At 40.3% G+C, this 25,207-nt stretch overlaps 3 protein-coding genes across 5 annotated transcripts in view; 1 reads left to right on the top strand and 2 right to left on the bottom strand.

Moving 5' to 3' along the window:
- Nucleotides 1–3,847, bottom strand: part of LOC129712065 (serine/threonine-protein kinase N2-like) — a 33,897-nt gene extending 30,050 nt beyond the window's left edge. The window contains exons 1-2 of the mRNA XM_055660236.1: nucleotides 3,675–3,847; nucleotides 1,373–1,667 (exon numbers count right to left, since the gene is read on the bottom strand). Coding sequence (XP_055516211.1) covers nucleotides 1,373–1,667; nucleotides 3,675–3,695 — 316 coding nt within the window. The 5' untranslated portion in view covers nucleotides 3,696–3,847. The remainder of the gene's footprint in view (nucleotides 1–1,372; nucleotides 1,668–3,674) is intronic.
- A 112-nt stretch (nucleotides 3,848–3,959) lies between these two features.
- Nucleotides 3,960–13,392, top strand: si:ch211-51h9.7 (uncharacterized protein LOC558400 homolog). 2 transcript variants are annotated; one of them, XM_055660235.1, is made up of 3 exons: nucleotides 3,960–4,076; nucleotides 7,435–7,828; nucleotides 13,186–13,392. In XM_055660235.1, the coding sequence occupies exons 2-3, from the start codon at nucleotides 7,465–7,467 to the stop codon at nucleotides 13,338–13,340; spliced, it is 519 nt and encodes a 172-aa protein (XP_055516210.1). In that variant the 5' UTR covers nucleotides 3,960–4,076; nucleotides 7,435–7,464; the 3' UTR covers nucleotides 13,341–13,392. The 2 variants fall into 2 exon arrangements, with proteins under 2 accessions (XP_055516210.1, XP_055516209.1); XM_055660234.1 differs by lacking the exon at nucleotides 3,960–4,076 and adding an exon at nucleotides 7,153–7,247.
- Nucleotides 13,393–16,624: 3,232 nt separating this feature from the next.
- LOC129712062 (protein SET) lies at nucleotides 16,625–25,168 on the bottom strand. 2 transcript variants are annotated; one of them, XM_055660228.1, is made up of 8 exons: nucleotides 24,864–25,168; nucleotides 23,080–23,137; nucleotides 21,779–21,921; nucleotides 20,289–20,392; nucleotides 19,220–19,333; nucleotides 18,276–18,446; nucleotides 17,619–17,765; nucleotides 16,625–17,438 (listed from the first exon to the last, which is right to left on the bottom strand). In XM_055660228.1, the coding sequence occupies exons 1-8, from the start codon at nucleotides 24,934–24,936 to the stop codon at nucleotides 17,415–17,417; spliced, it is 834 nt and encodes a 277-aa protein (XP_055516203.1). In that variant the 5' UTR covers nucleotides 24,937–25,168; the 3' UTR covers nucleotides 16,625–17,414. The 2 variants fall into 2 exon arrangements, with proteins under 2 accessions (XP_055516203.1, XP_055516204.1); XM_055660229.1 differs by lacking the exon at nucleotides 24,864–25,168 and adding an exon at nucleotides 24,506–24,587.
- Between the last annotated feature and the right edge of the window lie 39 nt (nucleotides 25,169–25,207).

The following is a 25,207-nucleotide window of genomic DNA, read 5'->3' as shown; positions in this document are numbered from 1 at the left end:
TAGGTGTATCAGTTAATTTAATATACCACATTTACTTTAGTTGTGTGCAACATTTGAAGGTTTATTATACTGTCAATCCTACTCAAATCAACTAACAATTCACAGCACCAACGCACAACAATGAAAAATCAAATGAAAATCTAAGCTATACAGTAACATTAGTTTTTCAAAATTCTCAACAGCTTCATTAAGTTTGTTCCTGAATTGTGCTTGGATTACAATGCCAGTCATAAATTACTTTCATGTCCTGCAGCAAAGTATTATAGCAAGTGATCTGAGCAATAGACTTCTCAGTTATAGAAGACGTCTAGCTACCTTTGTACCAACATTATTCCAATATTTAGATTGCCTTCATGTTCTCTGTTGAATCAAACAAGTTATGCACCCACATCTTTGCAGATTAATACAAGGTGGCATGAAGTATACACTTCATATTGTTTTACACAGCATCTGCAGCTCCTCGTCTCTCTCTGCATAGATGGTGGCTGACCTGTTAGGTTACTTCAGCATTTTGTGTTTTACACTTTGCATAGTGTTTGCATTATGGCAGAATGCCTAAGACAATAAAACTCTTAAAATTGTTCATAATTATAATGGGTTATTTGGCCCAGCCATAAGATAGTCTAATTACAAATAACTACCGCAAATTCCGAAGGACATGCTGTGCCTGTACACAAATCAATTTAGTGAAATAAAATGCATTTCTTAAAAATCCCCTACATCTATTTACTAACTGTTCCCTTTCCACATGAATGAGACCTGCTCTTTGTAAACCATACACAATATAGAGAAACCTGCTACCCATCACAAGGCTTGTAGAGCCTTAACCTGTGGATGGTAGAACTCAAATACAATATCACAACACTTCAGTACAAAGGACATGTGTGGAGTGGGCATACACACCGAGAAAGAACAAGGTTGACAAGGTTTAATGAAGAAGTCCAAGGGGAGGCTTTGACTTTAAATTACAACAGATCAGTGAGACTTTACCACACATCAAGAAAACAACAATTTCAGCTGAACAATATCCCAAAGTTCCAATAATGCATTATTATTATTAATAAAAGCTCCATGATTATTTATGGATAAAATAGTATGTTTTTGTGCCTTATTAGGGAACCAACTACTGCAACCCCACCAACTACCCAGCCAAGATCACAACTCAACTACATTTACATCTTACACTACAAAGAGTGACAGGCACATGGAACCACCAAGTCAGCCAAACTCAAGATCAACAACAGAGCATATATAACAAAATGTATCCAACCGACAGAACTGCTTATGAAGGAAAATACTACAATTTTTTTTAAATGAATCACTATTTTGAACAATGATATTCCAGAAAAGGATGTCCAAGACTTGCACTCACCTCTCAGATTGTCCCTATCCATGACAACAATTTGTGCATTCAGCTCCTGAAGTTCCCAATGCAGGCGTTCCAGTTTTTGATTCGAGCTCTTTAGAATGTTTTCTACATGTGCCAGATTTTTTTTATTTGTCATTACCTTGCGCAAGTTCTCTGTTCCTTCTTTGATTTTAAGTTCCTTTTGTATTTCACGCCGAATCAGACCTTTTACTCCTTCCAGTTTTTGCTGCATGTTGGGATCTAAGAAGTCAGCTCCTTGTGTCAGGTCTAATCTTTGGCTCATCAACAGCTGAGACACCTTATTTTAAATGAAAAAACGAACAGTTGTGTATTTTCAGTGATATTGCAAATTAAATTGCCACTCAATGAAGATAGCATATCAGGTTTCTACTGAAAGTAGCATTGTATTATCCGTTTTGTTGTACTACGCCTAAATTGTGATCAACTCCTTACACAATGCTAATAACAACTTCTGACTGAGAAGCAAACCTACCACTCACTAAACCAGATTAACATCAATTTCGTAATAAAAAGCCCCCCAAAAAAAATCTGAGTACAAAGAAGAATCCCAATCCAAAACATTACCTGCCCATTCCCTTCACAGAAGCTGCCTGACCTGTTGGGATTCTCCAGCACTTTGTTTTTTGCTTGGAATTTCAGAATCTGCAGTCTCTTGTATCTTCATTAGTTCAGTAATTATGGAGTAATTTTTTAAGGTGCTATCTTTTGTGATATCGAGTGTAAATAAGTTTTACTTTGCTAAAACAGCAAGTTACATCCACAGGTTGACATGTTATATATGACACCATTGGCATACCTCCAGGATAGTTAGTGGAGCCCACTAGTGGATTTAGTGGATACATTGCTTCCAAGCTACAAAAACGAGTTAAGGCAGATGACCAAAATGTTCCTTCCAATTACACAGGGAAGGGTAGCGCAGTTAGCTCAATTTTATTCTACCTGATCTCCTAAGCATTTTCCATTTATAAAGTCAGGAAGTCGCCAAGTCTGGTTTTATTTTGACTAAATTCATCGGATGATTGCGTTAGTGGATTTATTGTGTATCCACTAAATCCACAATACAGAAACGGGTCCTTCAGTCCACCTTGTTTATGCCAACCAAATTGACATATTGATTGGGCTGGTGCCATTTGCCTGCATTGAGGCCATTGCCCTTCCTATCCAACAGTATGAACATTGTATTCTCCAATTTTAGATGATTACAACCCTTCACCCCAAACCCCTCACTTTCTTCCCTCCTCCCCCCCCCCCCCCCCCCCCAACCAACCTTCTTCCCATCCCTCCACCCCAACCTATTTCCCCCACTCCCCAAGTCCCACCTGGACTGGCACCTATATTGTTCCCACCTGCATTCCTTCCTCTAGCTTCACAATTCACAACTAATCGATTCTTTGACTCAGAAGGGTCTCGACCCGAAACGTCACCCATTCCTTCTCTCCAGAGATGCTGCCCGTCCCGCTGAGTTATGCCCCTTTCCCACTTAGGAAACCTGAACGGAAACCTCTGGAGACTTTGTGCCCCACCCAAGGTTTCCGTGCGGTTCCCAGAGGTTCCCGGAGGTTTTTTGTCAGTCTCCCAACCTGCTTCCACTACCTGCAACCTCTGGGAACCGCACGGAAACATTGGGTGGGGCGCAAAGTCTCCTGAAGCTTCCGTTCAGGTTTCCTAAGTGGGACAGGGGCATTACTCCAACATTTTGTGTCTACCTCCAATCCTGTGACTCACTCCTTTTCATTCATGGCTTTCGTTCAACCATCTGTCCATCTGCCCCCCATAGCCACCTATACCTAGTAGAAACAAGAAATTGCTGATGCCGGTTTACAAAATAAAAATGCAACGTTGTGGAACAACTCGCCAGGCCAGGCAGTATCCCTGGAGAGGTCAGTCTGAAGAAGGGTCCGGAGCCGAAATGCTCTCCCGAGATGCTGGCTGACCCACCGAGTTACTCCAGCACTTTGCGTCCTTCCTATCTATATCTGTCCAAGTCATAATTGTATGGGTTCAGTGCCGACCAGGCCCTGCTCTGATCTGTCCTTTTCACACCCGACATGTTCTGTACCCTTCCATATCTCTACTAGTCTCCCTCTCTCCCGACTCAGTCTGAAGAAGGGTCCCGACCCGAAACGTGACCCATTTCCTTCTCTCCATAGATGCTGCCTGTCCCGCTGAGTTACTCCAGCATTTTGTGTCTAAATTCGGGGAGGATACTTCAACTTCAAGAGAGTTATCTGCCAGTCCCCGAGACCACCAAAGATATACCGTCGCCACCGCGACCATTCCTGACCTGTTGGCTATCTCCCGCCATCGTGCCTCGGATACTGTCAGTTATCCTCCTGCTGCTTCTTACGTGTTTTATTTGGTTTTTTCCCCCTTCCAAGCCTTTACTATTTACATACCGTCTAACGGCTTTTTAAAATATATTTTTAAACCCCGTGCACTATAACCGCCCCCTCGAGTCCCGCCTTAATTTAAAGCGCGGGCAGCTCGCTTCGTGCGCTCATTGGATAACGCGGTGTCAGTCATCTCAGCCGCGACCAATTGGATACGAAGGGCGGGGTGAAGCGTGGATGGGGTGATTGAGCTCGTCGATCTGGGGTGTGGTTCATCAACGGCTCAGGTGGTGCGATTGACACCGTTGGGATCAAAGATCTTCCACTATCAGATCTTTGGTTGGGATGGCTACAAGGTATTTTCTTTAAAAACTAAGGATAACTTTATCTTCCATCAGGCAAAAAGTATAGAAGTGTGAAAACACACACACAGCACCAGATTCTGGGACATTTTCTTCCCAGCTGTTATCAGGCAACTGAATAATCATACCACATCCAGAAAGCAGAGCTGAACTACTTCGTTGATCTCTTTGATAACCCTTGGACTATCCATGATCGGACTTTGCTGGCTTTACCATGCTCTAAACGTTATTCCCTTATCATGTATTCCCTTATCACTGTAAATGGATCGATTGGAATTATGTATTGTCCTTCTGCTGACTGGTTAGCACCAAACAAAAGCTTTTAGAGACAGAGTGATACACACCGGCCAACATGTCCCGAGCAATAATGTCCTTCCTCAAATTAGGAGACCAACATTGCACGCAATACTCTACGTGCAGTCTCACCAGGGCCCTGTACAATTGCAGTAGGACCTCCTTGTTCCTAAACTCAAATCCTCTAGCAATGAAGGCCAATTGGCTTTCTTCACTGCCTGCTGTATCTGCATGCTTACTTTTAGTGACAGATGTACAAGCACACCCAGGTCTCATTGCACCTCCCCATCTCCTAATCTGGCACCATTCAGATAATAATCTGCCTTCCTATTCTTGCCACCAAAGTGGATAACCAACCTCACATTTATCCACATCATACTGCAACTGCCATGCTTTTGCCCACTCACCCAACCTATCTGAGTCACCCTGTAGCCTCATAGCATCCTCCTCGCAGCGCACAATGCCACCCAGCTTTGTGTCATCTGCAAACTTAGAGATGTTATATTTAATTATCTCGTCTAAATCGTTAATATATATTATGTGCTCTGATTTTGCACACTAATCTCTTGTGTGGGACCTTGTCAAAGGCTTTTTGAAAGCCCAGTTACACCACATCCACATCCTTATCCATTCTACTTGTTACATCCTCAAAAAATTCCAAAAGATTTGTCAAGCATGATTTCCCCATCATAAATCCTTGCTGACTTTTACCAAACCCGTCACTGTTTTCCAAATGTGCTGCTCCAACATCTTTAATAATTGACCAGCATCTTCCCCACTACCTATGTAAGGCTAACTGATCTATAATTCCCTGTTTTCTCTCTCTCACCTTTCTTAAAAAGTGGAGTTACATTGGCTACCCTCACGTCTATAACTGATATATAACTGATCTAGGGTTGAGAGAACATTGGAAAATTATCACCAATGCATCCACGATTTCGATGGTCACCTCCTTGAGTACTCTGGGATGCAGACCATCTGGCCCTGGTGATTTATCTGCCTTCAGTCCCATCAATTTACCTAACACCATTTTCTGACTAATGAGGATTCCCTTCAGTTCCTCCCTCCCACTAGATCCTCGGTCCCATAACATTTCCGGGAGATTGTTTGTGTCTTCCTTAGTGAAGACAAAACCAAAGTGCTCGTTTAACTGTTCTGCCATTTCCTTGTTTGCCATTATGAATTTACCTGTCTCTGACTGTAAGGAACCTGCATTTGTCTTCACTAATCTTTTCTTTTTACTTACCTATAGAAACATTTCGGCAGTTTTTATATTTCCTGCAAGCTTTCTTTCATGCTCTTCCCCCCCCCCACCCCCTCTTAATTAACCCCTTTGTCCTCCTCTGTTGAGTTCTACATTTCTCCCAGTCCTCTGGTTTACCGCTTCTTCTGGCCAATTGATATGCCTCTTCCTTGGCTTTAACACTATCCTTGACGCCCCTCCTCAGCCACGGTTGCGTCACCTTCCCAGTTTTATTTTATCGTCAGACGGGCATGAAAAATTTCTGGAGTTCATCCATGCGGTCTTTAAATTATTGCATCTCCACTGTCAACCCTTTAAGTATCATTTGCCAGTCTATCCTATCTTATTCCTGTCTCATACCTTCACAGTTTCCTTTATTCAAGTTCAGGACCCTAGTCTCTGAATTAACCGTGTCACTCTCCATCCTAATGCAGAATTCCACCATATTATGGTCACTGTTTCCCAAGGGGCCTTGCACAACAAGATCGCTAACTAATCCTTCCTCAGTACACAATATCCAGTCTAGGATGGTCGTTTCCTTTACATATTGGTTTAAAAACCCACCTTGCATACATTCCAGGATATGTTCCTCCTCGGCACTGTTATCAATTTGGTTGGCCCAATCTATATGTAGATTAAAGTCACCCATGATAACCGCTGTACCTTTGATACACACATCCCTAATTTCCTGCTTGATGCTATCCCCATCCTCCCTACTGCTGTTTGGTGGTCTGTTTACCACTCCAACAAGTGTTTTCTGCCCTTGGCTATTTCGCAGTTCTACCCATACCGATTATACAGCATCCAAGCTAATGTCTCTCCTTGCTATTGCATTGTGTTTAGGAAAGACCCCATTTAGGATTAAGGAATTTCTTCACTCAGATAGTGGTGCATTCTCAGGCATTGTAATCTTTGAAAACAGAAATTGATAGATTATTTAAACATTAGGGAAATCAAGTTGATGTGTGAATAGTGCCGGGAAATGGGGCTAAGGTAGAAGAACAGCACACATATTGGTGAATGATGGAGCAGGCTCTAAGCTCCTATTTTGTTTGTTCTCGTGTCTCATCTACCTTTTTGGGCAGATATGTAAGATTCAGGAACAATATATTAAAGAATAAATAGCAAGACATTTTCGCCAATTGCCAAACAACATTTCTTTCTCAGCCAAAGTTATGATACAAGATATTTTGTATATAATGATTATATTGTTTATGTCATCCTGAATGCTAAATGCGAAATAATCATTATATACAAAATATCTTGTATCATAACTTTGGCTGAGAAAGAAATGTTGTTTGGCAATTGGCAAAAATGTCCTGCTATTTATGTTTATGTCATCCTGAATGCTAAATGGCTATTCCATTTTCTAAATTACTAAAGTAGTTAATTAGCTGCAACGTGCTTTAGGCTGTGTGCGAATGCAAGTTTCCCTTGCATGTTTGAAAGGAAAATTGTTTTTAAACGACCTTGAAAAGTGAGATGTGATATTAATGGAACCCGTGAAATGAAGTGATTCTATCTCAACAGCAGAAAGTGTATAGAATCCTCCAGCCAGTAGGGGGTGGAGGAGATAAATATCCGAGGCTCTTACATTGCTATGTGTTTCTTCTCTAAGACATTTAAATGTAAGTTGCAGGAAAGCTATAGTTAAAAAGGCCGGAGAATTAAAATAAGTGCTGCAAAATGCGTTACAGTACCATGGGTCCCGGGCAAATTTGAAATAATTTGCTGGCTACGGCGATAAAAAATATGTATTTGAAAGTAATTTTATTCTGGAGAAATTAACACGTTATATTTTACTTTTTCTCTCAGGTGGGGTAGGAGTGGGAAGCGGCCTGAAAGATGTGGTGGATGTTGCTGCTGATGTCGGTCTCCGCCGTGAGCGGACATAACGCCAGTCAGGGGAAGGAAGAGGAGTCGGGGGACGAGCTCTTGCTGTGCAGGTCATGTGGTTACGAGGTGGCTGTCAGTCGGGACCTTAAATTTGTGGCCAGTCCCTTGGCTTTAGCCCAGAGGAACGACACGCTGATCGGTGAGCGAAGGGTCCCGGTGCAGCTCTTCCAGAACCCGCAGGGCCTTCGTTTCCAGGTGCTCACTTTCAAGCGAGCTGCCGTCCACAAGCACTGGCCGGCGGACGACCAGGTCTCCTGGTTTCCTGGATATTCTTGGACAGTGGCAACGTGTCCCAGATGTCACAGCCATTTAGGCAAGTAGCTTGTTTCCGTCTCTTCATTTCGATATCAGAGTTACAGCGCTTTAAAATATGGTACTTGTGCAAATGCATTAAAAGCAAATTTTCCTGTAAGTCGTCGATTGTCGTCATCGATGGGATCAAACGCGATTTGTGCCTGTGTGTATACATATATTGTTGACAAGGCAAACGCAAATCCAATTATGGATTTCTTGAAACGGTGTATTTTGTATGATGAGGATACTCCTTAAATTATTGTGTAAAGAGTTCGAGGAATTGGCAAATAACTCCAGGGCATTATAGATTGTGCAAATAATATTATTTTAGGATAATTATAGGATTCCTAGGGCTAGAAAGACAGAATGGTAAATTATCTCCCTTTTCTTCCTTCTCCCATCGGGCAAGAGGTATAGAAGTATGAAAATTCACACGGACAGATTCAGGGACAGTTTCTTCCCAGCAGCTATCAGGCAACTGAACCATCCTACCAACTAGAGAGCAGCCTTGAGCTGCTATCTACCCCATTGGAGACCCTCTGACTATCTTTGATCAGACTTTATTGGGTTTTATCTTGCACTAAATGTTATTCACATTATTCCCATTATCATGTATTTGTACACTGTGGATGGCTCGATTGTAATCACGTATTGTCTTTGTGCATTGGTAAACATGACAATAAATTAAACTCAAACTCAATGTACCCATTTCTGAGAGGAAACATTCGGTAGATGTTAAGATTATAATCCTTTGTAAAACATCACATCAGCAGACAATATTTGGAGCCGAGTTAAAAAAATTGTTTAAGGGACATGGAGAAATTGAGGAGTGTGGTTGAGACCTGTCAAAAATAGTTGAGTAGGCTAGGGGGGTGTTTGGTGCATTAATTTGATATAAATAAAGCCCCAAACACCTGGGGGGGGGGGGGGGGGGGGGGCAGCCTACTCCACTATTTTTGATATGTCTCAACCACACTCCCCAATTTCTCCACGTCCCTTAATTCAATTTTTTTTAAATCAGCTCCAAATATTGTCTGCGGATGTGATGTTTTACAAAGAACATTCCACCTTCAAGGGTGATGGGAAAATATAACTCCTTTTTCCACTTGACCAACTTCCATCCTTCACAAACCTGCTCTAATTCAAAACACCCTGATTGTATGTGAGGGAGAGAATGGCAGAGAGAGGGGGACAGAATGTAAATGTGAAGACATGGGGCTCTGGAAGGATATAATTCGTGGAGCAGCCAAGGATCAGTTTTTGGCCCATAATTAGTCACTACTGGTATTAATTGCTTGGAGACAGGAGCAGGCATCAGGTATGTCCGTTTGTTGTTAACACTAAATGAAGTGGGAGAACATGTACACACGGACATGTACACTCAGACACACAGAGAATGTGGGACGGTCTGAAGAAGATCACTGGCTGCAAAGCACGGTCTGGCAACATCATTGGTGATAGTGCAACCCTACCCGATGAACTGAATGCTTTCTATGCTCGCTTCAAGCAATAGGCCAACAGAGCGGATATACCCGATCTGTCAGACTCCGATGTGTTCCCCCCAGGGTGACTGTAACAGAGGTTAGTTTGGCCTTCCTGAGGATAAACCCACGGAAAGCAACTGAACCAGACGGAGTTCCTAGCCGTGTCCTTAGTAGCTGCACGGACTAGCTAGAGGGAGTATTCACGGACATCTTTAATCTCCCCCTACTCCGTTCTGAAGTACCCACCTGCTTGAAGAAGACCTCCATCATCCCAGTGGCGAAGAAAAGCAAGACCTCATGCCTAAACAACTACCGTCCAGTGGTCTTGACATCCACCATCATGAAATGCTTTGAGAGGCTACCCTGCGGCCTTGACCCACTGCAGTTCGCCTACCACCACAAAAGGTGTACGGATGATGCCATCGCCCTAGCCCTACACTCATCACTAGAACACCGAGAGAAGAGAGAGACCTATGTCAGACCCCATAGACTACAGCTCTGCCTTCAATACCATTATACCATCCAAGCTTATCATCAAACTCGCAGGGCTTGGGATCAGCACTCATCTCTGCAACTGGATCCTCGACTTCCTGACCAACAGACCACAATCCGTGAGGATAGGGGACAAATCATCCTCCACAATAATCCTCTACACGGGGGCTCCGGGACGATGTGTTCTTTACTCCTTGTACACCCATGACTGCGCAGCCATGTACAAATCTAATTCAATTTTCAAATTCGCTGACAACACCACCATTGTGGGCCTGTTATCAAATAATGATGAGACAGAGTACAGGAAGGAGATTGAGAACCTCGTGTCCTGGTGTCGAGACAACAACCTTTCTCTCAATGTCAGCAAGACAAAGGAGATAGTGATCGAATTCAAGAAGCTAACCTGAGTTTACGTTGATGGAGCCGAATTAGAGATGGTCAAAAACTTCAAATTCCTTAGTCAATATCACCAACAACTTCCCCTGGATCACCCATATTGAAGCAATGACCAAGAAGGTACACCTACGCCTCTGCTTCCTTTGAAGGCTTAGGAAGTTTGGCATGTCCCCTACAACTCTCACCGACTTCAACAGATGCACCATATAAAGCATTTTATCAGGATGCATCACAGCTTGGTTTGGGAACAGCTCCATCAAGGACTGTAAAAAAATTGCAGCTAATTGTGGACGCAGCCCAGGCCATCACACAAACCAACCTCCTGTCTCTTGATTCCATTTATACCTCACGCTGCCTCGGCAAGGCCAGCAGTATAATCAAGGACGAGTCGCACCCTGGCCACTCCCTCTTCTTCCCTCTCCCATCAGGCAAAAGGTAAAGAAGTGTGAAAGTGCACACCACCAGATTTAGGGACAGTTTCTTCCAAGCTGTTATCAGGCAACTTAATCATCCTACCACAACCAAAGAGCAGTGCCGAACTACTATCTACCTCTTTGATGTCCCTCGGACTACCCTTGACTGGACTTTGCTGGCTTTATCTTGCACTAAACGTTATTCCCTTATCATATATCTATACACTGTAAATGGATTGATTGTAATCATGTATTGTTTTTCTGCTGACTGGTTAGCAGGCAACAAAAAGCCTTTCACTGTCCCACGGTACATGTGACAAACTAAACTGATGCAACAGGATATAGATTCAAAGAGTAAAAACCTGACAAATTAGTTTATTATGGAAAAGTTTTGAACTTTGTTAAGAGGAATCAAAAGGCAGACCTCTAAATAGAAAGAACTAGACTAAGTGGGACCCGTTGGGTCCCTGTCACACAGAAGGCCCGGTCCCCCAACGCAACCCGTTCCCTAATGCAATATTCCACCACACCCGTTCCCCCAACGCAATATTCCACCACTCATCCATAGCCAACTGCGTAGGTGCGGCTCATTTCCCCACATCCCTCTTCTTTCCCCTCTCCTCGCCAATCTCTCCCTCACCTCTCCCCTACCTTCAGTCACTCCCTACCCCCCCCCCCCCCCCCCCCACTATCTCTTCCCACCTCTCCCACTCCTCTTCACCCTCCCTCTTCTTTCCCCTCTCCTCCTCACCCCCCCTTCCCCCCAATCCCTCCCTCACCTGGCAGGCCTGAGTGTGCTGAGATTGCAATAATGTAGCATTGTGAAGTCATAGCTGAAGATATAGCTGCAGAATGAATAATTTATTCTCAAATCTTGACTTTTTAAGTTTAAAAATGTAACATTTCTCGCGAAATATATCAATCTGAACGAAACTTTATAGGAACGACCGCGGGACAAAACTGAGTAAGGTGATGCATAAATGTTTGAGCTAGTGTACCGTTTTGCCGTAGGTCCCAGATCACGTACGCAGATAGATAGAAACAAGACGGGACTTTTAGTAATATAATAATAGATAGATTATAAATGAGTGAAAGACAGGGAGATCTAGAAAAACGAAACTGCAGATGCTGGTTTACAAAAAAATGACACTGAATGCTGAAGTAACAGGTCACCCCAGTTACTCCAGCACTTTGTGTCCTTTTTTACAGGAAGATCTAGGTGTTCTTGTACATAAATCTCAAAATGTTATCAGGCTTGTTTAATGAGTTACAATTGTACAGGGTGTTAGTGAGGCCAACCTGAAGTACCGCATAGTTTTGTCCCCTTAACATATTCGACAAAGGATATATTAGTTTTGGAAGCAATCCTAAGAAGATTCCCTTGGCTATAGGTTGTCCTTTTGAAAGTGGCTAAAGAGTTGCATCTGTATTCTTTTGGAGTTTAACATTCTGAGATGAGCAATACAGGGTAATGTTGAGAAATTATCATGGGTGGAAATCTCAAACTGATAGTTGTGACAAATTCAATTGCCATTTAAAATGGTGATGCCCTGGAAAGTTATAGAAACACGATCATTGGGGCTTTCTTTTTAAAGATAGTGGAATTGGGGGCTAAGGGGAAATGGCAGACAAGAGCTGAGGAATGGGACAGATCAATCTTGATCATATTGAATGGAAGGGCAGGCTTGAGTAATCTATTTTCGTGTTTTCTAATATAACTTGCATCAAGTTGGTGTCTTCTTCTTGAGCATCCTTTCAGGATGGAGGACATGGTTGCACTCCACAATTTTATGGGTTTAGAGGTAGCTGAAATACCAATGTTGGAACCACGGACTCTTCCATAGAAAGGACAGGAGGTGCCTGAAGGGACAAGTGGGTGGTCTTATGGCTTCATAATGGAAGAAACCCAGTAGGGAACTAGGTTCAATCTTGAGCTCCAGTGCTGTATGTGTGGAATTTGCATGTTCTCCCACGTGCCCAAGTGTGACTTAGTAAGTTAATTGGCAACTGGTGTGGTATGTCCTATGTGGTAGGGAAACATGGAAATTCTGTGCTTTCCCAGTGCTGGCTGCTTTGTGTTCATGGTGCATGGATTGAAAATTCTCAGGCATTCCAAATTTTGCTTATAGACAATAGGTGCAGGAGTAGGCCATTTGGCCCTACGAGTCAGCACCACCATTCATTATGATCATGGCTGATCATCCACAATCAGCACCCTGTTCCTGCCTTCTCCCCATATCCCCCGACTTAAGAGCTCTATCTAACTCTCTCTTGAAACGATCCAAGATACAACCCTCCATGTAAATTTGCCCAAAGCTAGGCTCTGGTACAACACTTTTTGTTAATCCTATTAGTCATTCATATACCTGTCCACATTTCAAGTTCTGGAACCCCTTCCCCTCATTCTTCGATTCTAAATTATACCTTTTCTTCAACTTCTCAGATCTCTTCCTTTGGCCTGGTCTCAACTTTTGTTCACGAATATGCAAAGCTCGTCACTGTTGCTATTGTATAATGGTCTGGAAGAGGGGTTAATGCTGTTTGCTTTCTTCACTTTTTGTTTCATGTTTGTTGATTGTTCGTTTCACCAGGGTGGTCATTTCAGCCCAATATTTGGCCTCAACACGTTACAGATAAAGAATTTGAAGAATCTGAAGAGACATTTGTTGCCCTGATTATAGACAGACTTCTGCAAGAGAACTTTGCTGCTACACTTCTTATGGTGCCCAAGTCATACCAACAATAAAATCCATGTTTAATTTTTATAATTAAAAATAAATATTTTGTTTGGTGAATAATTGACTATGCCTTCCACAAGATGAAGATTTATCTCCAGAGATGCTGCCTGTCCCACTGAGTTACTCCAGCTTTTTGTATCTATCTTCGGTTTAAACCAGCACGTGCAGTTCTTACACATTTAAATGTTGTATGACAACTTTTAATGTTCCTCTTAACTGAAAGGTCTGTCATGAATTAAAAAGGGGAATAATAAAAAATGATCCTATTGTGGACCTCTATGAAACTAGATTTTACTCTTGCCACCACCACTGGCAACGGCACAAGGATAAAACTAGTTTTTAGCTGTGGTCATATTTGACAAAAACAGACCATTTTTAATACAGGAAGTGTTTAGACAAGATGAAGGTGTTTTACATCCAAAGAGTAGCCCTACCTCTACTCTTTGGATGTAGTCAGTGGTTGGGCTCAGTGAGAGAAAGTATTTTTCTTCCTCTTCTCCCACTAATTTGAAAGAAAACAGAACTCTAGCACAAACTACATGTTAGGAATTATACATTACTTTCAACAAATATGGTTTCAGCATCACTTTGTTGCCAGCTTTATTCTGACGTGGGCCATCACATTCAAAATAATTTAGGAAGTTGACAAATCAATAACAAAAACACAGTACTTTAGTACTCCACAGCATTGGACACATGATCAACACTAGAGAACAAAGATTTGGTTGTAGGCTGATCGGGGTTTCTAAGGCAATTATCATCTATTTTCATATATATTCAAGTTAGGAGAGCATCAATTCCACAGGCAAAATTAAGAACATGACAATAACAAATCTTCAATCAATTTGCAGAATCCCCTTCATGAATAGTTCCTGGTGTTTGCCTTTCATTGGATTTTATAGTTCTCTGCAATTGAGCACCATTTCTAGTGACAGAAATGAATTGTACTTTAGATTTAAACAATGTACACTACACACACCGTTCCAAAGCATAGTTTGAGAAACAGTGCTTGATTTCTTAGGATGGATTTCTTTTCTGACCTAATGTAGATAAGTCTCAACTATAGTTCTATCAAAAGCCATTGGTCAATTCTCAAAATGCAGTTAAAAAGCAATTTTGGTCACCGATTGCTGCTATCCGGAGCTATCAACAGCAAAGTATTCTCGATAGCTAAATGACAGTTATGTCAAATATTAAACAACTAGTGTCCAGCTAACATATTGGATAATGCTATTGGCATTGTACATTCAGAGCAGTAAAGACAATGTACAGCACTGTGGCAAAACATGTATACAAACTTTATTGTTGATAACAGGACAGATGAGAACCATTTGTTTAAAAAAACAAAGTTTTAAAGATGAAGTCACGACACCTCAGGCTGCCATGTGAAACAAACCCCAGTACATGGGTGTCTACAAACCAGTGGAATATCCTAAAATATTGTTTATACACCTTCCTCTCCAGAACATCAAGCAAAAAGATGTTACATGCCAGGACAGACATGTAAACAAATTCCAAAAATCTAGATAGCTCTGGTTATCAGTAAATTTTATACCATCTTTTATTAAAATACCTCCAGAACCATAAATTATAGGAACATATCCCTTCTGCTAGCTGGTGGTCGAATTATTATTTTGTTCCATTAAGTTGCCGAATGAAGACAAATGGTAAATGGCTGGCAAAGCTTGCTGAGGAGCTTGACCACAATTATCCTTCAAGACAGTGGCAAAGACAGCCTCAACTGAAGGATTCTTTAAAAAAATGTATATCCCCAGTGGGGGAAAAAAAAATGCTAATGTACAATACTCCTGAAGATATACTACACACCAGCAGAAATTTAATTTGCACCCGTGAAACTGTCATTAGTTGCTCCAGTTATATTACTGTCTAAGGGGGTATTGGGCAGGTGTTAAGCAGATATTCTCATAATACTGTTGCAATTTCATTGAAATGTAGATCAGGACAAATATACAAAGCCAAATTAGGGCACCATTCTGGCAAGGTTTAGGAACAAGGCATGTATAGCGATACATAATGGCCTATTTTATAACCGTTAATGCAAGTGATAGAATTTCCCACTCAGCAATTGAAAAATCAAACAAGTGAGAAAAGGTCAACGCAAAAAAAACTGCATGAATCAGGATTAATGGAATTGGGACAAGTTCAACCCACAAAGCAGTTTGGTATTCGGAGACCAACCTTTTCACTGCACATTAGCAATTCAAAATGGTTATTATTTAGTACGAAAAAAATAAATTCATGAAATAGCAACAAGAAAATTAAGCTAAATGAGCTTAAAATACTTGCATTTAGGATTTTGAAAACTAAGCTCCCAGTGGTGTCACATTACTGATCGGATAATTGAATCCCAAATGAAAAAAACCACGAATAACATAACCAGAAATAAATGTATTCAAGAACACATCAAATCCAGTATATGTATTGTACCATTAATTCAAATTCAATAATCAAGCCCAACGGAGGTTCAGATAATTATCTATACACAATCTGTAAAATGGGGCTAATCGCAGTTGGCATGGTACCCATGGCGCATTTTAGATCAACAAAACAAGCCATCAGATATATAGCTATTGCCAAGACAACACACAACTTAAACTTAACTAGAAGTCAAAACAAATCTTGGAATTTAAGAGACACCATTAATTAACCAACTGTCCAATGCAGAATATGGTTATCAAACTTGCAATGCAGCACTGGACCCATTTGAGTAAAGGGAATGCCAAGTTGCAATCTTATTCTGTTTTAGTTACAATCTAATAGCTATTAAATACAGAAAAGGAATCTAATTACACACATTTGGGCTGTTTACATATATTTGAACACAGACCAGGCTAGAAACACTTAGTGTACAATAGTAGGACCAAATACATTAATTGCTCTTATGCCTATACTGCATTTAAATAAATTGCAATACCAAAAATAAAATCACATTCAGCAGATGACATGACTGGTTTTCAACTTTTGTAACTTATTTGGTTATAAAGAATATTGAATGCAAAAAAAATAATAATTTGGAATGGCCACTTTGAAACAACAATTTGGACGGTCATTGTCAGATATTAGGTAGACACAATATGCTGGAGTAACTCAGCGGGACAGGCAGCATCTCTGGAGACGGAATGGGTGATGTTTCGGGTCAAGACCCTTCTTCAGACGTCAGATATTACTTCAGTTCCATAGAATTTCCTCTAAACGTTATAAAATTATTATTCAAGATGTCTGATAACAAGCTCTCAGAACATTCCAGGTGAAAAGTAAACTCACCACACACTTTTTGTGTACACATTTAGTTTTATTGTAACAAAGCAACTTGTACACTTTTAACGTTTAAAACTGAGCAATTTTCCTTTCCAGTGAAACAAAAAAAAATTACATTAGAGAATGTAGATTCCAATAAGATTCTACAGGTTGTCACCGTCTGCTGTGGGGCTCAAATCGATTAATATTTAAAAGTATTGGCTTTAGTTGCACGGGATGTTGTAAAAATATACAATGCATCAACGTGCTAAGTACAGCCACGTCCTCAAAATACCCAACAAACCCACCCAGTAGAACCCAACCAGCTGCATCTACCTCAGGTGCGTCAATCACACCCCGATTTGTTACAAGAGAGAAGGAAACAAGGACTTGATGGTAACTGCTATTTGTCCACAATACATGGAAACAGTGTAATCTCTGGGCCAGAACAGGTAAGAAAAAAGCCTATTCAAATCATCTATGGTCACAGCACAAAAGGTAGAGAGAAGTTCTGGGCTTCCAGCAGAGGGAATTTGCGTTTGTTGGTGGTGATGGGGTTAAAATAAAAAGTAAAAAAAAAAATCACATTACTATGGATATCTGCCTGCTGATCAGCTGGTTGGAGGACAATTCATATCAGTTCGTGGAAAATGGCAGAAAGAGATTGCCACTGTAGTTTGCGCATGTAACTCATCCCAATTGTGTATAATGGTTTAAGGACCTCAGGAGAACAAGGAAACTGAGCACAAAGAGACAGCAACTTGCTCCCAGGGACTAAAGAGAAAAAAAGTAGGGGGAAGAGGTGAATGTCAACAGCAAACAAATCAGTCATCTTCGCCTTCCTCCTCCTAAAAAGAAAAAGAACAAAGGTAAGTACAAATGCCTAAACTCTGCTCCAGAGCAACTGATAACTGAGCAACTGTAAATATTTATATTACAGGACACAAGCTTAATGGTAAATTTTGATGTCGACATTCAGTGCGGAGAAAAGGCATGAAGCATAAGCACCAGAAGCAAACAGCTCTTACCTCTGCCTCTTCCTCTTCCCCTTCCTCCTCCTCTTCCTCATCTTCCTCTTCATCCTCATCTCCTTCTTCATCAATGTCCTCCAAACCCTCCTCCTCTTCCTCATCTTCATCTTCACCATCTCCTTCTTCATCTTCCATGTCTGGAACCTGGGAATACATTGTTATCCTTCTCAATAATGGGACTTGGCAAGTTTTTTAAAATTAACATAGAGATACAGTGCAAAGTAAAATAAAGCAGAAGCTGATGCAACACATTTACAGCATCAAATGATAATCATTTAAATACAAGCTTGCTACTGTAATAGTTTGACAAAGCAGTTACTGCAGCTGAGACTAAGATTAAGGAGCTATTGGCAAATTCAGCTGAAGCAAAGCAGCAAGGAATTAAATGTTTTAACATCTAGAATTCAAAACGACTGTTAACCATGGTGACTGAATTGGGGTGGGGCATAGGGAGAAGAGGAGTCCAGCCATAGCCAGACTACTGATCCGCTGTAGCCAACGTGGGCTACTTATGATCGACAACTGGTAAACATGCTATTTTGCATAGAAAGCCAAGTTCCCTGTGGGTCAGCTGTCTGCAAAGCAGAAATCCTTTAGCTCTTAAGGCGAGTTACAATCAAAATGTGCACGTTTGCAAAGAGAAAATGCACTCACTAAATAATATTGCAAGGGGTTCGGCCAGATATCATCCTTGATAACCTCTCCCAGTTCGTCCGCACCTGCATCCGAGTGATCAGTAAACCAGGTAAAAAAGCTTTCTGGCTCTTCATGCTGTCGCTTCCTGCCCACTTTGGTTTGTGACTGGCTGGAGCGCTTTGTCAGGTCCTTAAGACAAAGTAAATACATCTTTTGCAGTCAAGTTCAATAATGGTATTTTAAATGCATTACCAGTAGGTACAAAAAGCCTCAAACAGCACATGTCATTACTATTAAGGTGAAAAAAGGGCAAAAATAATCAGTACCTTATTTCAACATCAATTACCAGAGCATCTAATATGTTCTCTGAAGCATTCTGCAAGCTCTATTAAATAAAGTACTTCATCTACATAGTTCAATCAGCACTATAAAACAATATTAAAAGCAAAATTAAATTTAACAATCGAGTTTGTACATGATCCTTTCCATCCCTTGCAACACAATTCTTCAAATTTAAACATAAGTAAAAAGGGAAGCCCTTCAAGGACCAGAAGCAACCTCACAAGCAGTAGCAAACTATTTTGGAGATACAATACACCATAGCAGTACTAGAATTATTAAAAAAACAAATCACTGATCACCCTCTCTATAAGACTCTACATAAAAGACAAATCAATAGAAATTAATGGAGCCAAAAGACATAGTACTGGACATTTAGCTTGTAAACAACTTGCGTGTAGTATGAAGTACTTCTCAAAGGAAACAAATGTTAATCAGAAGATAGTGTTCAGTTCTCCGTTAACTCGGAGAAATTTAACTTTAATTCCCATTCTTAAGATAGTTAAAACAAAAGGCCACCCATAACAATAAGTATGTTTCTGCAGATGCTGCCCGACCTGCTGAGTTTCTTCATAATTTTCTGTTTTTGTTTAACATGCATCTCCTTAATCTATTGGTCATACCTTTCCTGGTTTCCATTTGATTTCTGTTGATTTTGAAGATGGATCTCCATTTTCATTCAGATGAAACTCTTTGGACAAGACTTTATTATCAAAGTATGGGTTCTCATCAAAATACTGAAAGAAAAAAAAAAACACCTATTAGTTGTCTTCTGTGATTAACACAATTAAGAAGCAGGGGGTGTCAACATTTTGAAAGCAAAAGAAAACCTGGGCAATAGCAAAATAAAATCACCTCATACAAAGTTGTCATAACCATTGCAAGACCCATTACTCGAAGCGTAACTATACAAAAAGGAATTCTGAACCCGGTGCACCATGTGTATTTAAAGTGGACTAGCACTGAGTAATTTCCCAAAAACACCAGTAGCAAATGAATATTGGTCATAATACAAAATGCCTATACTAATATAAAATTCTGCCTGATCTGCACAAAAATCAAATCTCATTTACTTCAAATTTACTACCTTAAACAATCCACAATAGGCGAAATACCAATACATTATTATTTGAGCGAGAACGCGTAATGAATCTTGATTTCAAAGACACGAACACCACAACTAGAGTAGACTTGTCTGCTAACTCAACCTAGAAGGTGTGTCCTCTCCCCATGAGTTTCTGATAGAGCAATATGGCACATTAGCCACGACAGAAAACTCACCCTCCAAAACAATGAGTGTCCCTATTTGCGCCAAACCTCGGATTAATTAATTTACTCCTAATTGGAGATCAAATCTGGATCAATACCCAAAATTTCAATTTTATTACAAGCTCCAGAAAAGCTTGGATGAGTGCCAAGCAGGTTTGGTTAAAATCCAAAGTTTACAACAATAGAACTATAACGTTTACAACTGGTACTCAAAAATCCAATGTTCACAGAGCTTACGTCTTTTAAACTATGTATACTGTAGGTTCATAGGAAAAAAGAAAATAACCCATGCGTATAAATTATACTAAAAATGTAACATTGTTGTGGGTTATCCAAGTGCATACAAAATATTTTCCCAATTGGTTCTACAGAACTTTTTTTTATACACAATATTACTTGTCACCACAAAAATAATGTACTTACAAAATCTATTCTATAACCTGATTTGATATCTTCAAATTCTGTCACTTCCACTCTTGTCAGATAATGCAGTGCCTCCTCATCCTCTTCTCCCAGAAGTGCAGATACTGGAAAAGAATTAAAAAACTACAGTTAATTCAATTGATCTGAATACTACAGATTGTCCGCCCAGAACGGATGCAGCAATCGCATCAGCCTAGCAGTTTCAAGCCCACAGAATTAATTAACAATTTGTATATTAATCAATACGATCACAGGATTTGAGTTCAACAATTAATGACAAAAATAATACATGCCAACATGCATCCACGTCTAAAAGTTTAAGTTAGCAAGTGACAGAATTCCACAGCTAACGTCTTCAAACATGTTAAGGGAGTCATCTTCCATTCAGATACAAGCATTTCCCACAACACATTTTAATTTCTTCCATTTTAATTGCACATTGGAGAATGGCTCTTCGTGCAAGCACGTTTATTCACATAATTGCAAGTGTTATTGAATAAGCAAGCAGTTTAAAAAAATCGTATAACAACAATTTAGAAACAAGCATGTATTGCTACTATTATGACTACATTAAAAAAAAATGTTCAGCTTGCCAACAATGCTAGAATGTAGACATAATTTTCAGCCCCAGCACATCAAAGTTTAGGACTTCCTGTCAGGAATGCAAGGGGGGCAGGCAATGGATGGAAAATGCATAGCTGCTATCTTCTCCCTTTGCCAAATAACCTGGATGTTTGTGTGTCATCCAACTGCTACCAATTTCACCACAGAAACAATCAAAACTTCCACAGAAGTTCTGAAACCCCTCATGAAGCGGGTTAATTCACTACCTTGTACCGTAAAATGAGCAAATAATTTTCATTCAGATAATCTCCACACTATATATGGAAAAGCTGTCAGAATAATTAATTCAACTACCCAAAAAGTGTTGAGTAATCAAATTTAGATTTAAGCTGAAGATAACTTAACATGGCTTTATGATTACTACCGTATTTAACTTAAAGGTTGGGAAAACGTTAAACTTACAAAAAGATGACAGCAAGATTTAATTATATAGTGCACGCCAATGGCACAAAGCTAAAATCTACCGTGGGAAACAAAAACATCTCGACTCAGAAGCAGCATAATCCAGGGATGCTAGTTCCACATAAATACTAAATTCTCAATGCTTGAAATTATCAAGCTGTTACAGTGCAATAAGCAATGGTCCCCTCCAGAGGTCATCCCTTGGCAAGCAATTACAAATGCTACAAAATTCAGTTACATCAAACATTAGTTTTAAATTAAAGTATTACACCACTTAGATAGTAACAAACAGAACATAGGCCATTTGAAAAATGACACTTTCTGCTCAGCAGTAAAACTTGAACATGAAAATTTAATCTTTCCAAGTTTACACTTCACTCAATCTTGAAACACACACCCATATAACAATCTTAAAAGTATCACAATTAAGAATTACGATTAACTTACTTCATTTCACTACTTACCTTGTGGATGGTTGACAAACGTAGTCACCCAAAAATTGGGGATTTTGGCAATGAGTTCTGATCGCTTCTGGAAGTATGGCTGGCGTAGCTTGTTGTATTTTTGCTCTACTTTCAAAATTTCCTCGCTTGCCTGTTCATTCAGTCTAAACAAAAAGACGTGTTGTTTTAAATAACTCATAAGTATCATTAGTAGTAAGACATTTGGTATATAAGGAGGAATATACATTAAGTTCAAGACATACATTTTACCATACAAATCTGTTCCCCTTCCAGCATACATTACTACAGGTCACTCTCTGCACCATTGAAAAAGCAGGTGAAACTGGATTAACTGAGAACTTAGAACTACTTATCCTTCATTATATGCCAAAATCAACTGTTGCCCGAACCTCTGCCAAGATAGCAAGTTATCCATTGAACTTAAAAGTTCTCCCTTATATCAGCAATTATTTCACTTCCCACCTCCCCCACTTTTTCACCATCCAAAATGATTGATAACTAGTCATAATCCACAAGTTTATATGACGATTTAAATGGACTGTAATTGTTTCATAACCGTCCTTTTTCGCCAGAATCTCACATTTCAAACATGAAATTTTTAAATTCAAAGAATTCTAAGATTTACTCTTAATTTCTAAACAGAATAGGTGAACAGACTTTGTATCAAGCTACCTAGAATGTAATGGGATTGAAGTTTTACAACAGCCAAACAAGACAATATTTAAATCACAACTGTTGCATAGAACTACTTGAACCATTTGAACATGTCCTCATAAAGAACTAAAAGTTGTGTTAAATTCTGGTAACAGGTCACAATTCAACATTTCCATTTGTCATGGATGTGACATATCCAGCAAAGGAATTATCATTCGGTTCTGGAATACCTAATAAGAGTCTTTGACTTAAGAGCCTTTGGAACAGAGACCAACAATATGCCCACAACGTAATGAAACAGATTCAGAGGGAACCCAAGAGTTAAGATTATCATCAGCAGATAGTAAATATTGAAAATCAGAGAAAGCACCCCAAATAAACTGATAAAAACACAATAACATTGATAGACAGATCCTCTAGTACAACTGTTATTTTATATATATCATTCTTTAAAAGCCATCTTATGTGATTTACTAGTTTTTAATGTCTAAGGAAAGCTTTGAAAGCTATTTTACTACAAATCAAGTCACAGGGACATCAGAATCAAATGTAGTGGAAACATTTTCAAACAATGAACCGTCAATACAACATAGTTTGTTTTTACTCCATGAAGCCAAAATGCAAAATTAGAGTATCCTTAATGTTACCTGTCTATTTCATTTTGTACTTCATCAATGTGTTCAATGGCTTCCTGTTGCTCTTTTTCTGTAAGGAAAGTAGTGTTTTTAAAAGATTTTCTTAAAATTCAGAAAAACACAATTCTAGCAGATATTTAAAAAATGTTAACGCTGGCTTTAATGTCAAAACTTGCTCTGAATTAAATGAATTCCTTGGCAATTCTAAACAAAAAAATTACATCAAATATGCTTTTATTAAATCCCAATTGAAAACAATCTCCCTTTCAAATACAAGTTAATGAATGCTACCCTCAAACTTGTGTTGAAAGCAGAGCGAGTAAACTCTTCATCATTGGACACGGACTTATGCAAGTACTAAAAAATATTAAATCTTCGAAGGCAATGGACAAGCTAGAAAGGACATTAATATTCTACGAATTAGCCTTTATACACAACATTCTAGTATTAAAAACCGGGAAAGAATTTTTGCTAAATCTGCGTCTAGACCATACTACAAGTACGCAATTCGTTTATTTTTTCGAAATTGACCAGAATCGGAAAAATAACGTAAAAGAACATTACATTCATAAATAGATGTCAGATACACATTAGTCCGAGACTCCTCCCTCCATCCCAATCCGATCGCAATTATATCGGATTTAAACCAAGAAACGTCAACAAATCGCCTGCGACCCACGTTTCGGTGCTGCTTCCCTTTGTGTTGAATGAACCCCCGCTAAATTACCGGCCGCGTGGTTCCTTCCCCAACTACTTCATCAGTACAATACTATAAAATAAATGAATTGCAGCGAAAAATCGCTGAAACATAACTGATCAATTAAAATTGGTTAAGAGGTAGACAAAAATGCTGGAGAAACTCAGCGGGTGAAGCAGCATCTATGGAGCGAAGGAAATAGGCAACGTTTCGGGTCTGTCTTATAATGCGATTTTTGGTTCTAGTTTGTGTACTCAATTCACTCCTGCATCAAAATTCTATAAATGTATTTGACTTTCCCACCCTCAGACATTTACGCTTAGTTTATTTTCTAAGAACATGTATACTTTTTTCTTTAAAAAGGAAGTGACAAAAGTCTCAAAACCAACGCGGGCCTCAATAAATGTAATCTCCACGAATGCCCCATGTGTAGAGGAATGGTCTAAAGTAGTATTGTGGCTTTCCATTTCCGGCGCTCGCGGTTCAAATCGCCTCAGTCCAAGTAACAAGGAGCAGATAATCCCTTTAACATCAGGCCGCGTGGTTAGGCCTCTGATTCCCCCAGTCGGCAGTCTCCAATCCGCCCCAAGCTTTGCAGAGACTAGCGGGGAGCTGCAGTCGGAACCTCCCTCGCAGCACATTGCCCTTGCCCTTGCCCGCTCTTGGCTTCGCGTGGAGGCGGTTGTCTTGCGTGTGGAGAAATATAGGGGGGGGGGGGGGGGGGGGTGGTGAGCAACTCACCTCCGGCCGAAGAGCAGGCCGCGGCGGCTCCATTTCTCTTTCCTGGTATCATGGCGGCCGCCTTACACAATGAGGGAGGAGGAGGAGAGATTCTCTTTTTTTTTCCCGTCTGTACGCGAGTTGATAAACATGGCGCCGGAGTGAATGAGTTACCCTCCCGCGCTGCCTTTCAGCTCCTCTCCAGCCTGACCGAGAGGGGGAGCGTGGGACCGCCATTCCGCGCACATATACACACATTACATACATTAATACCGACTCAAACCAGGCCTTCACACAACTTGCATAAACCTCCAAACAAAACTCACCAGCATTACACATAATAAACACATTTAGCCAAAAAAAAAACGCGTCTCATTACCTGAGGTCTCGTCTGCTCCATCATGGTTCGAGTTCACCTCTTTTTTACTCATCTTTGTCGCTGGGACCGACATCTTGGAAGGAGGAAAGAGGGGGGAAATAAAAAAAGAGGGGAAAAAAGATGAAAAGCTCTAGATGCGCTTTTATTTAGTTTAATCTTCCCTTCACTCGTTCTCTTTCCCCCTCTCGAAGGCTCAGAGTGGGTCTCGCGCCTCTATCACAGTGGAAAAAAAACGCTCGAGCCCAGCAGCTCCACACGCACGCGCGCGCAGACACACACACACACACACCACAGCACACCGAGCCGCCGCCACCACGCAGGCGCGTCGCGCCGCCCTTGCTCCG

Source organism: Leucoraja erinacea, chromosome 31 (genome assembly GCF_028641065.1).
Source record: "Leucoraja erinacea ecotype New England chromosome 31, Leri_hhj_1, whole genome shotgun sequence".
NCBI lineage: Eukaryota > Metazoa > Chordata > Chondrichthyes > Rajiformes > Rajidae > Leucoraja > Leucoraja erinaceus.
This window is presented reverse-complemented; position numbering and strand designations above follow the sequence as displayed.